The 19157-nt window shown below is 29.6% G+C and overlaps 1 protein-coding gene across 5 annotated transcripts in view; it reads right to left on the bottom strand.

The window, feature by feature from the left end:
- Positions 1 to 502: 502 nt before the first annotated feature.
- LOC118182467 (dynein axonemal intermediate chain 3-like) overlaps positions 503 to 19157 on the bottom strand; it is a 76743-nt gene continuing 58088 nt past the window's right edge. For 3 of the 5 annotated variants that reach the window (XM_035351812.2, XM_085812784.1, XM_085812785.1), the window contains 6 exons: positions 18792 to 18922; positions 14803 to 15001; positions 8120 to 8211; positions 5595 to 5717; positions 2679 to 2815; positions 505 to 1117 (listed from right to left, as the gene is read on the bottom strand). In XM_035351812.2, the coding sequence (XP_035207703.2) occupies positions 1099 to 1117; positions 2679 to 2815; positions 5595 to 5717; positions 8120 to 8211; positions 14803 to 15001; positions 18792 to 18922 (701 nt within the window). In that variant the 3' untranslated portion in view covers positions 505 to 1098. Of the gene's footprint in view, positions 1118 to 2678; positions 2816 to 5594; positions 5718 to 8119; positions 8212 to 14802; positions 15002 to 18791; positions 18923 to 19157 lie in introns of those variants that run through there. The other 2 variants (XM_035351814.2, XR_004757071.2) reach the window with 2 other exon arrangements.

Below are 19157 nucleotides of genomic sequence, written 5' to 3'. Positions count from 1 at the left end.
AGCTTATAGTCACATTACTTGTGGGAAAAAGGCCATAAAAACTCCCATGTAACTGTGAGATCTGAGCCTGTGCCAAACTAAAAGTGTTCAGCAAGTTCTCACTCAGCCAATAGTGGTTCAAAAAAAGATTACATTATTATTACCTAAAAATAGCTACATGAAATTTTGCCTAGATAGACATGATAATAATGCATAATTTTAGATACTAATTCATAGTATTAATTAATGGTTCTAACCCAGTTATGCTATGTCATCTTTTAGATTGCACAATCTGTAACTTTCAGCATCTGGATTTATTAACTCAGTCGTCAGTCATACATGTAATATAATATGAGTACTGTTTTCCGACTGTAACCCACCCATATGGCCAAGCTGTATAGGGGGTGTTCCATAAATGTTGCAATAAACTTCTGGGGTAGGTAGGGCACATCAAGAGGATTAAGAATTACATAGGAACCCATGCCTGTAAATGTCAGGGGTAAGTGGTAGCAGAGGTGGAAGATGAGAAAGGAAACAAGAGAGTGATTAATTTGAAACATTTATTGGACATGGATACAAATGGTGACGACAGCTTAAATGATACAACAGATGCTCGAAGTTTGCACCATCAGACGCCAAACATGCCTGACACCGACGGACCATTGATTGCCGGACATGTTCAAACACACCGGCAGTTTCTTTGATTGTAGCAGCTGCGCAGGCGAGTTTTGCCATGAGATCCATTTCAGACACGATACTTTTGATGCGCCCTACAAAAAGAAATCAAGGCTCGATAAATCCGCTGAGCATGAGGGCCAAGGAGCCAGTCCACTACGCCCAGTCCATTGATGCAGGAATGATCTGTTCAAATGGCTACGAACATCCAGTACAAAATGAGCAGGCGCCATCACGTTGAAACCACATGTTCACAAGCTCTCCATTCATATAGCATTCCATGCTCTTCATATGGTGCCTACCACTTTAATGCCGCAATTGTCACTTTCCACTAGCACTCTCCTGTACAACACTCCCTGGCGGCATACAGTGACGTTTCTGGGCAGGGGTTTCTATGCAATTCTTAATCCTTATGATGTGCTCTACCTTCCCCAGAAGTTTGTCTCAACATTTATGGGACACCCTGTAGATACATTCAAAAATACTTGTCATGATTCTCTTAAGTAGGCAGACATTCATCTTGAAATGTATCCAGACAATTAAGGTAATGAACATATATCTATATATGCACATAAATAGGAGGAGTCAAGGTACAAAGAAAGGGAGATTCATTAAGAAATTTAAATCAAGAAAATACTATTTACTTGTTGCCTTTTGGGGAAGTTTAGCATTTTGGAGACAAATCCCTGATTGCTTGAAGCATAATAAAATATATAGAAAGGTTAAAATTGCTTTAAAAAGGATATATGTAAAAATCAAATATCATTTCTAGGATAAAACATTTTACAGTAAACTTTGGAAATCATACAGAGTTCTTTTTTTATGCTCAAAGGACCAATTTGCACAGAAGGGCTATTAATTTCATTTTGACATTTTGTATCGATTCACTATAAACAACGAATCACTTTTCAAATTGTTGCCACAAAATATTATCACCCTGTGTAATATTTAAAGAAATTAAATAATGAAGAATCTGCATAAATGTATATATGTTTCTCGCATTGATATAAAACAACGGTACGTAGAGCCATCCAATTTTGAATAGCGTAATCCTCCACCAAATATGGGCATCTGGAAACCTGAATTTGGAATTTGTTTTATTATCAATTTCATATTTTGTAACACTTTAACAAATTTTTTATTAACAAACTCAACGATTTCAAAGCGAGGAATGGCAACACTATATGGGGGGAGGGGGGACATTCTTATCTTCAGCGCGAGACTGTGCATCAGAAATTCTAAAGATATGCTCGTTTAAAATTTATTTTGCGGTATTGCTGTTGAATTGAATTTCTTTGTTTGAGCACAAAGAACATGTTATTTAATAAATAAAGGTAACACACAAAACGTTAAAAAAACACCCCTTAGGGTGTAATGTAAAATCTGAAAGATTTTTTTTAATTTTTAAAATTTGTTTTGGTATATAGTTTTAGCCAGAAAAAAGATTCATATAATATGAAACACTGACTGTACAATTAGTCAGATTTGCAGGCTGTGAAAGGAAGAAGGATAATAGCTTTTAATAGAAAACATTGATAATAGGTATATATTTTTAAAATAATTGGTTTTTAGTATTATATTCTTAGATGAACCTTCCAGTTACTTCATATTTAAAAATTTGTTATATTCCATTTTTTCTCTTTTTTTGCTATAATACTTTTAAAAGTGAATATATGTATATGATTATATAATATTTTATAATTTGCATTTTCCAAAAGTGAGAATGGAATATTTCTTGTACATTTTTTTTTTTTTTTTTTTTTTTTGTTTGGTAAATTACAGATATGCCGACTTTTTTATCTGTCTGTTGGCTAAATTGGAAATGTATTCTATAACCTGTCAATGAAAAACTTAATTATTTGCACTATTTGACTATATATTTTATTATACACAAAGTTCCATTTTATGATCAGTTCATAGTAGAAAACACAATTTTATATTTAAATATTACTATTTTGAAACTGACATAATGTGAAAAAGATTTTTCATTCATATGCTTCATGGACATATTAATTTTTGCTTACTCATCTTCATTTTCTTCGTTATCATCTTCGATTAAACCTAAGTATTGCAACTGGATCTTTTCTAACTCTTGGAATTCTGCATAGTTTTTTAAAAGTAATTCTTCTTCTGTGATTTCTCTTGGAATATCTTCTGGTGGCTGTATGAATGAAAGAACTTGGATATAATTATTTATAATAAATACATCTTCAGTATTAAAAGTTGTGATAGATATGATGAGACTATGCAAACTTGATGAGAGGTTGATTAAAAAATCCTATGCATTTGAGAAAGAATTTAATGTGGCAACATAGCTTCCATAGCCATAATTACAGTTGAGTATGCAACACTACTTATTGAGTAAAATCAAAAAATGAAAAACAAAGAAAAGATTATCAGATAAAACTGAGATTTGGTCTTAAAAAATTGTATACTGGATTTTTAATTCTTAGGGTGTTTATAACATGTATTTTCTCAATATTTATCAATTTAAGAGATCTTTGTAATTTCAGACTGAGCAATATGAATGTTATGCTAGAAAAGGAGAATGTTCGTTTGATTATACATGGACAAGTTAAAAATTATCTAAAAAAATCTTTTGTCATAACTTTTCTTACATTGCGCACTTTATGCTGTGAAAGTTTGATTTTAATTCCTCCATTTTTCTTCCTTCTGTTGCAGATATATTATGGCTGCTCCATTAGAAATTTTCACGAAAGAGGAACAACAAGCAGATCCAATTCTTCTGGTCGGAGGGTGTCAAAGGGTCAGACATTCATCGCAATAAGGGAGAAGTGCACTATCATGTAAAACTGTGTTTTGGCAAAGTGTTGATAGACCCTAACACGAGTGAGCTTGTGTTCTGCAGTAAGCTTTCTTGGTACCCACCGTGCACAGACTTCATGAAAACCGAGCTCGTCATGGATGATTTGATGGGCAGAGCCATGACTGATGTTCAAAGCAGATGCTACCTCATTGATAATGATTCGCCTATTCATGTCTGACCCTTTGACACCCTCCGACCAGAGGAATCGGAACACTGCTTGTTGTTCCTCTTTGGTGCAAACTTCTAATGGAGCAGCCATGATATATCTGCAACAGAGGGAAGAAAAATGAAGGAATTAAGATCAAATTTACACAGCATTACCACAACAGTATAACAATAAAATATGCGAGGACAGAAGACAAAGTACGCAATGTAAGAAAAGTTATGACAAAAGTATAGGTAATTTTTGACTTGCCTAACGCATATATGTAGGTTACCGTGAAACACCGAAATGAATGTTAATATGTACCAAATACGTCAGTGAAAGATCGAATATTTGGTTATATTCTAATATATTCGGACTATTACTGGCAAATGTCAACAAGCACAGATATGCTCTGTTGAAGATTGAAACCTTTGTTAGCAAGTGACTCTTGTGCAATTCAAAGTGTCATAACAGTTTAAGTTGTTGCAATAAATAAGATAAGTTGTTACAATAAACTAAGACATTTTCCGGAGTTTGGAAACACTGGTAACATTTTTGGAACAGTTTCGAAAGAATGGCTGATAGAATGAAAAACATTTCGAAAGTTGAAAAATTTGTGTATCTTAAAACCTTTTTAACTGGTCAAACTGCTAATGTTGTTTCAGGATTCGAATTATCTAACAATAATTATGACAACTGCATAAAAATTCTGAAAAACAGATTTGGGAAAAGAGATGATATTATCAATTCCTTTGTGAATAAAATATAAATTTAGAAGAAGTAAAAAGTTCTTCTAATGTTTCAGCATTATGCAGAATTTATGATAACCCTGAGATCCCTGTTCAAAATTTAGAGGCAATAAATGTTACATCAGGCTCTTTCGGACATTTGCTAATGCCTATTTTACAAAAAATCTTGCCTCACGATCTAATTTCAGAATTTAACAGGCAAAGGTATGAAGGCGACGTTGACATTTCTAAATTGATTTTATTCTTATAGAAGGAGGTCGAATATCACAAAAATATTTTATTGGCTTGAGGTGAAAATAAAACATTTACTAATTGTTATAATCAAAAAACTGTAAATAAAAGAACAGAAATACACCCACGGCTAGTGTATTTCACACAACAGTAGAGCGAGTATGCATCTTCTCTGAGAAACACCATGATTCTTTTATATGTTGTAAAGGGGTAATTGAGAAAATAAACATTCTTAAAGCACATAATCGATGTTTTAAATGTTTTAAGAAATTTCATTTGAGTCATTTTGCAGAGATAAAAGTCATCATGAATCTATATATTTGAAAAATAATGAGGAAAAATCAAATTTATGTAATTTAGTTAAAAATGAATCAATTACCTCAAGTTCGAAGAGGGAAGCTGTAGTTTTAAATGTTATACTAATGTTTCTCAGAGTAAAATTTCTTATTTCGAAAAATAATTTATTGCAAACATACACTGTTTTTGGCTTGCAACGAAAACGAAACTAAAGTTACTCTTATTCTTCTTGATCAAGGTAGTGAAGATCCTTTATCAGTTGCTGAGTTAAAAGAATTTCAAGTTCTTTCCATTCATAGAATTCTGTTAATTTTAGTTGATTTGTTTTCATTTTCATACAAAACTATTTTTACGCAGCTTATGGAAGGTCTTTATATTAGAAATAGTTATCTTTCTGTTAAGATATAATCCAAATATTGCTTGTTTGAAGCATTAGTATGTAGTAAACTCTGCCTTCAAAAGATGTGCCATCCTTTGATAAGTTTCTTATTGGAATTAATCCGTAAAATGAAGCTGACCATTGCAGTTGATTAAATATAAATTTCTGATTAAAATCAATACTAATAATTAGGATAAGACATACTTGTACTGAACCTAAATAAATCTGATAGCAACAACGATATTTAAATGTAGTAATATTAAAAAACATAGTTAATAAAATTAGTATTTGTAATAAATCTGGAGATTATACCTTTGCCTTTTCTATTTGTTGTATAAAAGTTTCTTCAGGTTTTTCAGTGGGCATTTTTGCTTCATAACTGAACTTTCGTATTCTGTCCGATTCTTCATTTATGTACTGTATTGTTAATTCCAGCTACAGAATAAATTTTTCATTAAATATTATTTAAAAAAAACTGTTTTACGATATTATTTGGCTATCTGCAAAATGCATCAGTTACCTTATTATTTCGAATATTTTATTTCATAATTTTCTTTGATGACAAAGTATTATATTAAGAGATGAAAATTTATGAGAACAGAGATTATAATAATTAATTGTTCAAATTTAGAAAATACGTGCTGTTTAAATAAATTCTTTATAAGCACATCCAAAAAGCCATGTCACTTAGAAGGCTAAAATTAAAAATAATAATATACAAAGAAATAACTTTAATCAATAAAATACTGAGCATTTTATTCAGTAATTATTTGCCATCTTATGAGGAATTTATAGTATTTTTTTATAAATATTAATTTTAATTAAATCAGTTTTGGGTGATTGCTTGTTCATTGAAATTGAACTTAATCACATAACTTGAGAGTCTAGCACTTTTTTGAAGGAAAAAAAAAGCTTCTATGTGTTAGAACTATTTAATAGAACATAAAATAAATAATTTCAGATTTGCAAGCAATCCTGATTTAGTCTTTGGTACTGTTATACTTTCCTGTTCACTGTGAATGTTGGCTCTTGTTGACTATAAAAGCTGGTGAAGGTTCTACCAAATTGTCGCCAGTCATTCAGAATTTTGAAGGACTAAAATCCCAGATCATTGTTGATTTAATTATATAATTGACACACACAAATTATGGATACAGCATGCAAAAAATTAAAATTAATATGATCTCAAACTTTGAGATTATCACACAAAGAAATTTATTAAAACATATACTAATCATCTAAAATTAGTTGATGGAAGGGCAAATGCTTCCAGGTTTCCATATCAAGAATTAATTAAGCTCACATTAAATTAAGGCAAAAGACTTATGTAAGTGGATTGTTCTGTCTCACTTATCCATTACTGGCGCTAAATCACACATCATACTGTTTGATGACAATTTTTATTTTTGAAATAGTCGAATACAAAATACATAATTACGGTCTACTTTTTCTCTATATAATAATATCCAGCCACATTTTGTCAGGCCTGGTTTTTCTATACTCTTTGTCTACAAAATGTGTAAAAACAATTTGAGAAGGCATGTTTTTTACTTTTTGTTGTTAGAAATGATTTCATTACTGTGGTAGATTTTAATAATTTATGTGTTATAACGGCATTTCTCAGCCTGTGGTCCTTGAAGCCTGACCTTTAGATTTTCAAAAAGATGAAATATAAGATTCAATTTAATTGTGTATACCACACTATAGTGGAAAATCTCAGAGTATGGGAATGACATAGTGATGTCATCTATCAATTTCCCCCAAGACTTATATTTTATTAAATTTATTACTGGTTACTCTACCTACAGATTTCCCAATCTAATCTAAGAAACAAAACAGGGCTTTAAAGCATTATGATGGTGGTGCTACCAAAGACAGAATAGCTGCAGAAGAATCGGCAATCTAATCTATCTCATTAATGTAAGTTCCAATATTTATTTAACTTTTAGTAAAAAATACAAAGATTATCCAAACTCTGGTAGCTTGAAAATAATTTTTCTTCCATTGACTTAATTACTTTATATCAATATAAAATTAAATGAATTTTAATTAATTTTATTTTAAAAATAGAAATATACTGATAGTAACATATGTTAAAAAAATTGCTTTTGAAGGAAACAAAAATAAGGTGGTTTTCAGAACATTGTAATTTATTCCTCATTTGAAAAGTTGCTGTATTGAAGAATGAAAGAAAAAGAGAAAATGATGAGCTTGAGAAATGCTGTGTTATGACAATGAAACTACTCTTTTTGCCAGCTTTTCTACATATGAAATTCCTGTCAGTTTTACAAATTTATTTTGAAATTATGAGTATCAGTCAGAATTGTTAGATATCAGGAAATATTTAAAAAAGGCAGTGAAGAAAAATATAAAAATATAATGATCACTAATAATTCTTTTAAGAAGAAATGGAAGAAAAGTGATATAAAATTTAAAAACAAAAATCTTCTCACTATAAAAATAGAGATTTTGCTTGCTTTTGTTAACTTTGTAAAAGTTAAGTTTACTTTTACAAAGTTGAATAAACAAATATAAAAGTAAAACCCAGCAGTTAGCATTTATAAAATATGAAGGAAGAAGAACTGAGCCATTTTTCTGTCATTTCTCCTGTAATTAAAAAAAGATGATTTAATGAAAAGACCCATTATATACATATTGACTTCTGAACATTGTGACTAATTCCAGTTGAGAACAATCAATAATGATTATTCTGCATTTTGATTTTAAAATTTTGATGTAACATATAGTAGCAAAGATGAATCAATAACTGAACTACAAATATATTGTGAAAAAAATAAATTTAAACAAAAAGCTCTTAAGATTGGAAATTTAATTACTTCATTATATGTGGGTTTCCATAAGTAATGTGGTACAGTCAATTTATAAACAACTCCTTTTGCATCTCCTATTGCCACAATTTGCTCATTTTCTGTAAGATCATGAATTAAATCTGAGTTAAAATAACACACCAAATGATAATTATTGGAGGAGCTTACAACTTCTCCAATAATCATGAATTAAATCAAAGAATACAGCAATAATTAATATTTGTTTAAAAGCTTATATTTTATCCAATTCCACAACAAAATTCAAATATTTTTTATGGTATATAATAATCTCTAATTTGAGGATTAAGCCATGATCAAATGTGTGCTTGTTACTCTGAGAATACAAAGGCATCCGTTACTCAACTCAAAAGTTTTTAATGTAATGTTTTTCTCAAGTTGGAAGAGAAACACACATTAAATATGGTCATGTTCACTTTCCAACCCTCTAAATTTTTATATTTATTTACTTAGTCTTTTGTTTTAAAACTAATATTAATTTATTTTTAAATTAAGAATTTACAAATTCTTTCAATTTTTAGATCCATATGGTCTTGCAGTTTTCCTTTCTATAAAATTCTGTTGCTTCAGAATCTAAGATTACAGATTTATTTATTTATTTATTTATTTTGTTGAATTTTATAAAATCAACTGTAAATCTCTTGAAGCAGCAAACTGGATACACATATTAACTCTTTTCTAGTTATGCATTGGATAAATTATAGAAAATAGCTTAGTACAGGAATACAATCTAATGGCATAGGATATCAGCACATATGTTGAAGGATGATATTAATGTGGAAGGATACTGAAGGATAATAATATACATCGAAGAATGATGAAAATAGCTGGATAGATTAGATTAATCATAATTCTCTCTTTGACCAACACATAACAGATCACATATTTCATTGACTTTCCATGTTATTTAACTTTCAGATTTTCGAGCAGTCTGCAGTGGTATTCCTCACTTACTGCTGCATCATGTAATGACCAGTCTAAGGATATTATGTCATATTGATAAAAGAATAGGATAAGCATTTTTCTTCTGATGCTATGTTCTTTGCAGGGAGGAAATTATAATGGGTACTAGTGTTACAAGCATACGCACACACACACCATACATGTGGATTTCAATGCTTTAAATTTAAACTTTATTTCACTTAATAGTATCCAATGGCTTTAAAGATGTAAATATTGGTTATATAGAATTTTCATTTTCTCATACATTTTCTTATTTCCTATAAAATGCATTTTTTTATTATTATCATTTATGAACAGAACAGCATCTATGAGTAACAAATGGTTTCTGTTAATTCACAAAGTCAGCAATGAATTAGGTACTTTTTGTGGGAATGTGAATAATAGGAAAGCCCTGTTTTGTTTTGAGGTGTTGGATAGGCTGATGATGATCTTAACACCAGGATCTGCTTTTGCTTCTATTTATACAGTTTGAAAATATAATGACAGGAATTTTATAACAGATAGCTATTATAGCAGACGATACGATTTTAACATCTTTGAAGAAATGGCTATAAATGCATACATCAGTAATTTATTTTTTGTGCAAAAATATTTTCAGATACATTTCTAACTGTGCACTAAAAATGAAATATACTTTTTTTAAATTCTACCATAAAATAAAATTTTTTTATTCATCAATAACATCAATTTCATGCAAAATCATTAAAACTAACAACAATATAATTTTGAACTTTGGCCAGTTTCAGTTAAGAAACCTAGAACTGGCTGAGCAAAACCTAAAATAGCCATAGTTCATACTTTGTCCATAAAATACAGGATGATTCAAAAGTATCTGTCAAAAATGTAAATGTAGGTAGGGAATAACAAAATAAGAAGATTTTGTAATGGAATGCGGGTGCAGAATTGGTGCATTGAGGTGGTAAAAAGCATTGCTGGATAGTCAAAGTAAATAAAAGAAATATGTGGGTATAAATCATCATTTTCTGCACAAATTTCAAGTGACAATGTATTGCTATAAGAATGTGGTAATCTCCAACATGAATTTTATTCATGGAGCAGAGGATGGAAATGAAGCATTTGCTCAAAGAAGGTGCCTGGGAATCATTATCTGTACCTTCTTTGAGTAGCTGCTCTATTTCTGCTGTAACTTCATAAATAAAATGAACATTGGCGCATTCTGCAAGCATTGTAGCCATGCATACCACTCAAAATTTTCATGGGAAATGATTATTTACGCTACCAGAATGTTTTTGCTTCTAGCACAACAGCACTCTGTACCATCTATGCCATTCTTACATCTGCAGACCGCTAAGAAATCTGCCTATATCATTCTTCTCTACTTGTCTTTACATTTTTGCCAGATATTTTTGAATCGCCCTCTATACACACAGCATATCAAAAAAATTTTAAGATTAATTTTTTTTAAAGAAATTCCAGTAAACCTGCCAATTAATAATTGATGTCACTGATTACTATGATATCTCAACTTCCTTCTCTTAAAATACTACCTCTTATACGGATAATTTTCTGTGCAGTTAATCATTTGATTCGAGTCAGTGAACATTTTCTGTCATGGGTTTGAAAGCTGAATAAAAAATACCAATAATAAAGTTTTGCTGTAAAGTTGGGGAAAGAAAAACAGCAACAGAGACATTTTAAATGTAAAATATAAAGGATTAGTGTAACTGCACTACATAGTCTTGAACAAGTGAGAATATCAAAAAAAGATCAGCAACAAATGCTGAAAATTCGGTTTGCATTTCTTCAAATTAAAGCTGATGAACTTAATATTGTTAAAGTAGCTGCTTGTGAAAAACTGTCATGAGCAATAGTAAAAATAAATGAATAAATTAATTAAAAACATAAAATTTAAAAGCTTTCAGATTTTATATTATGCCGAAAGGGGCATTTTTTTCATGGGGGATTCAAAACAGGATGTGAAAAGTGATACAGACATTCAAAATCCTTTGATGCACAGTACTGTTAGACATTGTAATGACTTTGCATTGCTACATTACCAACATAATACCAGTAAGAAATGTAAAGAAACCTTGTATGTAAAGAACCAGTAAGAAATGTAAAGAAAGACTTTTATAGTGAACCAATGCAAAATGCTTAAACAAAACTAACAGCCCTTCTGAGTTAATGCTCCTTCAGGCTAAAAAAAAAAAAAATATTACTATATTTTCAAACATACTGTATAATTTTAGCGTATTTCCCCCTCATATTTATTTTATATGATTACTTACTTCATGATATAGCTTTATATCAATAAACAATTAATTATCACTTTTATAATATTAATTATTTTTTGTAATCAATGAGATCTTCATTATGCTGATCAATTGTCTGTGCATATTTGGATGTCAAACACCATCGATCCCACCATCAAGTAGAATCTATTTATGCAATTTAAGATTTAATTGAAGCTACTTCAGTGCTCAATTATACTTTTTTTGAATGTCTTAAAATTCTTTTGCATTTTAAAATTTAATTTTCATTCATATATACATACACACATATATGTAATAAAGCAGATGCTCATTGCAATGAAAGCAAACTTAGATGTAAAAATACTGTAGAAGCACTAACAGCATAGATACAGAACTATTGCATTTTGTAGATGTTAATCTATACTAAAGAGTAAGCTTGGCAGTTAAGGCAGATTAAATATTCATTTTTATTTCAACTGAGATTTTGTAGCCAATATTCATTTGGCACTCTAATCATGCCTATTCAAGAATATTTACATTTTTTATACCATTGCAATAGAAAGAGAGCAGTGTGGCAGTGTCTTCGAGAACAGAGGTAGAAGCAAAAAGTGTGCAGAGATCCAATATAGCAGCTTATTGAGAGAAAAATTTGGTTTAAGTTCCGAATCAGCTATGTCATTAGCATTATTAAGTCTCATATATGTGGATTGATCTGGAAATTGCACAGTTCAGAAAGAGTTATTACTATTTTTAGAATATAGAAAGGAAGACCCAAATTAAAAAGAGGAATTAAGGGCTATTGCTAATTTAAATTATAATTCATAGTTACATATATTTTATCTTATATTCCCCCCCCCCCCATTCAAAGAAGAAAAGGTCTAGCAACAGAGAAGCCTTTTTAGAGAAAAAGCATTAAAGCATTAGCAAAGTTGATAAATAAGTTGAAAAATCCAAATAATAAAATTTTGTCAAAATAGTTCTTTAAATAATTGAAAAATACAAACTTTGATAATATTTTAGTCCTATGAAAATTTTCAGTCCAAAAGTCTTGTGTCCACATAATCATATTTTTTCAGGAAAAGCTTTTCAAAACTTTACACACAGAATCAGAATTATAAAAATTTTATACATCCATTACTTATTTTGAGTAATCTCAACAAATTTCAAATATTCTTATTAATTTTTATTATTATAACTTATATTTTAATAGTATTATAAATTTTACAATAGTATTACTGAAATTATGGTTTTTACTGTTAAGTCCCAATCACATATGTTTCCAGTATGTGGGACTGGAAGTCGAAAGGCACAATTCTCAGGACCCGCACATTTCCATGAAACTTACATGGCTAGGTTACTATTTTTACTTACTAAACAGACTTGAATGCCAAACAGTAACAGATTATTGCTCAGATTGGGATCACGTGATCCTTCAGAAGCAGGACTTTTGTCTGATTGGTTGATCTCTACTCAGGACAAAGCTGCAGACGAAAAGTTTTCAGCGAGGTTAAAAGAAATCCAGCATAGCTGGTACATCGTTTCCATAGCTAGATGAGACTTTGCTTCCAGCAAAGCTGTTTTTTCTAGGAATCCTCCCGTTTAAACCAGTGCTACCAGAATCTCATTTCTCAGAAAAGTCTTGTCTATTAGAGACCGTCACTAGATGTGTAACCCCTTTATACTTCTAATTTTTTGTTGCACTAAACTGGAAGACTCCACAGCTTTCTTCAAATATAAGTATATCTATCTGTTTAGCTTAAACTGACTGATGTATATAAGTGTCAGTGGTTAACGGCTGCTCTGGCAGTTACATATAAAGACTTCCATTCCTTACATAAGGTAACTGGCATTTGTGAACTGCACTAAAACATTCCATTATACACTAAAAAATATTCCATTATATATAAAATAACAAATAAAAGTTACATATGAAAAAATTAGAAAGTGGGAGGTTTCAAAGTTTATATTGTATGCAGAGGGTAAAAGGAACAATTATACAGAGGTAATAATAGGCCTTTGTTTCTGAACTAGTACTCATTCAACATACTCTATACTCTGCATTCAATTATTCATTAAATAACTGTAACATTCATCTACCATAACTTGGAATTATTTTTTCTTACCCATTTCACATTTTAATTACATTACACATCATTACAGTCACTCAATTTTTAAATTATTAATGTTTTAATTTTTTTATAATAATGTTGAAAGTAACCCTTTTTCTTTTTCTATATTATTACTTAAAATGCATTTCCTTACCATTTTGTATGTTAATATTCAAAATTCTTAAATTAAAATTATTTAATTTACTTGATTCTGAGAATAATGATAAATTCTTTACATTACTGCATGTACTTTTTAAAATAATTAAAAAAAATAACGATTAGTCACATTACAGTTTAATAATATTACCTAAAAAAATTACTTAATTCTTTATTTAATTAATTAAAAAACAGTTAGTTAAATTTATATTTCTAATGCCATTAAATTTTAATTTTCACTTTCATAAAATCACTGTACGTTAAAAATTATCAATCTGCAATTGAATTACAATACAAAATATTTGTAACTGCTCTGCTAGATGAATAAATTACTACATCAAAGATGTGAAGCACATTTTAGCATATACTATTACCAAGGCAACAACATTAAATGCACTCACACATTTTATGACTGCAGAATCATTTAAAGATAAAAATATCTTGTTACATTTCACTTATATTTACACAACAATTAATATGCTTTTCTAAAATTACTAAATTAAAGCTATAAAATTTTAATTTTAATTGAAGGCATCATGCTCAGCTGAAAACTCATAGCACTTTTATTAATTTCGTATTACTGAAAAGAAGTGCAGTTTATTCCATGGATGTCATTTCTATTAATTTATATCTAAAACTGACACAGATAATAAACATCTGGCCTCATCCTTGAAATAACTTTAGTATAAACATTCAGACTGAATTCTTTAAGCACTAGTATACCTCAGTAAAATGATAGATATTTTTTTTTTTCATCTTCAGATTTATAGATCTTGCCACTGAGCATTTTATGTAAGCCAGGATTTGAATAGAAAATCAAAATATTATGCAAGCACAAATTAAATGTTTAGCACACTGAAAAGCTAAACAGAATGGATCAGTGTAGAATGATCAATTAATCACATTACTTTGAGGATCCATGCCTCTATTTTGTAGATACATTTCCTGTCGAAGAATGAAGCATTAATTTCAAGTTGATACACAGCTTGATAATTGCTCAGACAAATGAATGTTTCTATTGGTGTACCCACACTTACAACATCTTGTCCAAGTCATTGTAATAAAACAATAAACCTAGATGTAATGACGTAGAAGCACTGATAGTATAGAACATAGAATGTTGAATCCGTAATAAAAAATATGAAACTATAAATTATAATTTTGATTTACAGATGTTTTACCTTACACATACAAAAAGATATATATATATAGAAAGAGTTAACACAATAAATACCTGATAGAGTTTGAAATGATATGCTGTTTACTGCAGAAGTTGATACAAAGTATACAAGATAAGGTTCATAGATATTAGACAATAAATTCCACACTTCAATAGAGCCATCATCATATCCCACAATAAAAACTGAAGGTTTCGTAGGAGACCACTCTCCTGAAGTAATATAAGTATGCATCTCTCGCAATAATACTGGATTCTAAAAGTAATATAGAATTATTAACATCACATTATACAATAACATAATTCTTTTAAAAATTACATGTAAAATGTGAAAACTAAAGCAAGCATAGGAGGGCTATGCTGCAGCTATTATAAACATATTTTAATTATTGAAATCAATAAACTAAATGTTTTTAAAAAAATTCGATGTACTCTCAATTATCTTGGCTAATGCCAGGGAAGAAGGTTATCGATAATCCAAACTATCATGTATCATGCATATTGCATGTGTTTCTTTCTTAAAAAATCAGTAATTTTACTTTGTTTTGAAAAAACTTAAACAGTTGCCATATTTCCTTGCATATTTTTAAAGTGCTATTTTAGCATTCTGTTCAAATTCCCTTTGGTCAATGAAGTCCAACAGAATTTCAACAGAAGTCATTGCTGTGTTGGGACTAAAGTAATTATCACTATCTTCTTTGCTTGTATTTTCAGTACCACTCTCTGCCTCTTCTGTTCTTGTGGCATTTGAAATGTTATCCACAACAGTTAAGCATTGAAAGCCTGGCTTAGTCAGCCTGGCTCATCGAACCATTTCCTTATGTTTCCTTAATCAACATTTTTGAAGAATTTTATATTTTGAATATTTTGGCATACAAATCTTCAGTTAATATAAGTTTTTGTTTTAATATTAAAACAATTGTCTTGCGCTTAGTTTTTGTAGTAAAGTTTTTTATTCATTTTTTAGTTCTAAAATTTTAAATAAATGTTTAAAAGAATAAGAAGAAAATACACATGAAAATACACCTTCCCACACACATAAACACACAAAAAATTAAAAAAAAAAAAAAAAAAAAAAAAAAAAAAAGAGATATCAACTTAAACAATTCCTTTGACTATGTACATGTAGAATGAATTGCAAGAGGTGATAATTGGAACTAAGCTGATGATAATTCAGTGATTTTACAGCAACTGTACTTGAGGATGTTTGTTTTTATACACTTTTGCACATAGCACTGAGTGTGCATGTATGGCATTACCACACACGGATAATCCACACACAGTGTACATTACTCTTGTATACATTAAATATAATAAGAGTATCAAATTTAAGAAGCTTTTCAGGTAGCTCCTCCTTCTATTTTGTACAGAAATATTTTTGTCTTCACAATAATTTAAAGAAAATGATACTCGAACAGAAAATTTTCAATTTGATTATCATTACCATAAAGGCAGCTAATTCCACTGTGTATTGTATTATTGGTTTAAGTATCAAAATCTGTAAATTATTTACACAATATCATAAAAGATTTCATATCATGTGAAATAATTGAAGAATTTTGAATATTGCACATACAATATTAATAATATGTAATAAAAATGAGAACAAGGCCAGTATATTATATTGTAGATCTGATATGCCCCATTTCGGGTTTTTTTCACTTTAAGCTTTCTGGAGGTAACAACAAATATCTTGCCACTTCAGGATTTTCTTTGCATCCACAAAAGTCTTTTTAAGGTGGTGGTGGTGGTGGTGGTGGTGGTGGTGGTGGGAAACAGCTGAATGAAATCCATGTGCTTTCTATGTTACATTGCTTCCTAAAAATTTTAGTGTCTGCTATATTACATATCAATGACCCTTTCTGATGCTGTTACAGAATATGCAAGCGTTTTTGGTACTAAAAAGCCATTTGTTTGCTTCCTGTCTCCCTTTTCATATCTAAATGCTTGCATGTTCCTTGCAACCCTTTTATATACTTATCTAATAACTCTTATGCTAGAATTTTATTCTAATGACAGTTCATAAGGACTGTATATTAAAGGTCACATGATGTAAATGATGAAATGAGACTACTCATCGAGGAAATATGTTGTATAAGTACAAATGTTTAATTAAAAAAGTGAAATCATATGGAGGTTAGAAGGGGAAAAACATAGATAAAGAGTAAAGAGATCTTCTAAGTTCAGAACTGATAATTATAAAAAGTTAGATGCTCAGAGAATTATCATAATCAAAAGAAGGTAATTCAGAAGAAAAATTTTTTTCAGTTCTGTTGAAGACACTTTTCATCAATAATATGTAAGAGCCGGGTTCAAAATTTGCTTGTTCATGGGCCAATACTTCAGTGCAAGATTTAAAATTCAGAAGCACAGTTATGGTATGAAAATTTTAATGGTACAAAAGGAATGAAAAGGCTTAAAATTCATTGCCAAATAATTTGCAAAAATATTACTGATAAGATGATAGAAGCAGAGAACTGCTGAACCAGAATGGTTGCAAAATATAAGAAAAGTATGCATCAATGTATATTTTTAATTGTGATGAGAAAGAGAACTGTTTTACTATATAGTTCTTTAAAAAATTTTTGCTTTCAGCTCTCAATGATGGGAAGAAAAAAATGACAAAATACAAAGTAGATAGCTCCTTCATTTTGCTTAAATATTCAAGGCAACAATATATAAACATTTCTTATAGGAAATGCATCAAACAGGGATTTTAGTATTTAAGCTTAGATAATCTTCCTGTTATGCATGGACAATATTTTACACATAGCATGTTTTGGAGAGGTTTCCAGAGAGCTTTAAGATTATTGCACTGTTGTCAGATTTAAATGGCACTAGTAAGTAAATAATTCAAAGTTTATTCGCATATACTGAACAAATTTAAGAGTTTAAAATAAATCTTCTAATAAATTTAGAACTGATTTTCCTTTTGCGAAAAACATACATGCATCAATGGTACAAAACTGCTTTCACAAAAATGGTTTTAAATAATCAAATGCTTAAGGTGCTATTGATTAAGAATGCCCATGAGTTGATGTTATTAAAAAGGATATTTCAAATAAACTGATTACTCAGATCACTTTCTCTGAGGCATAATAATTTTTAACGCTGACACTAATCAAATCCTAAATTCAACATTCCTGAAGCTGAAATTATGCAACACTGAAAAATAAAAATTCAAGTGATTTAGCGATTGTGGAAATGAAACCTCTCGTGAAGCAAAATCCATAAAAAAGTTGCAGAGACATTTTAAAGATTGAATAAAATTAAGAGCATTTTAATGCTTAAAGTTTTGCTTTTTGAAAACAAAATTATTACAAACATACTACAGTATGAAATATTTCATTTCTAATGCTGACACTAATCATGTTCTAAATCCAACCCTTTCGGATGCTGAAATTATGAAAACATTAGAAAATAAAAATGCAACAGATTCAGTGACTGTGGATATGAAACCTTTCCTGAAGCAAAATGAATAAATGTTGCAGAGACATTTTAAAGATTTAATTATTAAGGGAATTTTAATAGCGAAAAGTTTTTATCTTCAAAACAAAGTTATTACAAAACATATTACAGTACAGAGCATTTAATTTTAGTTTACAAGCAAAAAGCTTGGTTCACTTTATAGTTGGATATCTAAATGTTATGGACTTTAAGAAATAAAAAGAAATGTTTCCATGTTTTCAATAATAAATTTACTTAAATACCAATTTGTATTACTATCTTTATGATTTTGAAACAAACAAATTTAACTGCATATAAGAATAATAGTTGCCTTAAAAATTATGAATATACTGATTGTTATTTATTAAAATAAAATTAAAATTTGATCTGAAAGGAAAAAAGTCCATACATACAATTTAATGCATAACAGCAAAAATAACAGTAAACTTATTTTTAAGTATTTGCTGCAAATAAACTATTTTTCAGTACACTTTTATAGTTTCTTACACATGAAATAATTATTTCAATATCCTATAGATACAAACAATTTGCGAAAGAAGACATCAGTTTACTATGCTCAAAGAAATGATATAAAATACCAGAATTCCATGCTTCCTTATAGCAAATGTTCTTGATCCACCACTAAGAAATACATCTTCTACAAATGGAGAAGCAGCTAGCGTAGTCACAGAACTGCTATGAGGTGAAGAGAATAATTCAGGAAGTTTTGCTGAAATATATAAATAAATTACAAGAAATATAATTAACATCCTTTGCCACTATAAATATGATATAACTTGCAATGCCAAAATTTTACATTATTTTGCAATCTTAATTTCAGTAAAAAAAGAAGATGCATGCATGGCGGTTTTTCATCAGATATAATACATTCATTCAAATATGCCAAGAATAAGGAACATTTATGTTCGCTTAAGCTACTTCCAGAGAGGAAGAAAGCACCAGAA

The sequence above is a fragment of the Stegodyphus dumicola genome, chromosome 3, assembly GCF_044657685.1.
Source record: "Stegodyphus dumicola isolate Sdum_Otavi_A_Nest chromosome 3, ASM4465768v1".
Lineage (NCBI taxonomy): Eukaryota > Metazoa > Arthropoda > Arachnida > Araneae > Eresidae > Stegodyphus > Stegodyphus dumicola.
Note: the sequence above shows the minus strand (reverse complement) of the source record. Positions and strands in the feature narration are given on the sequence as shown.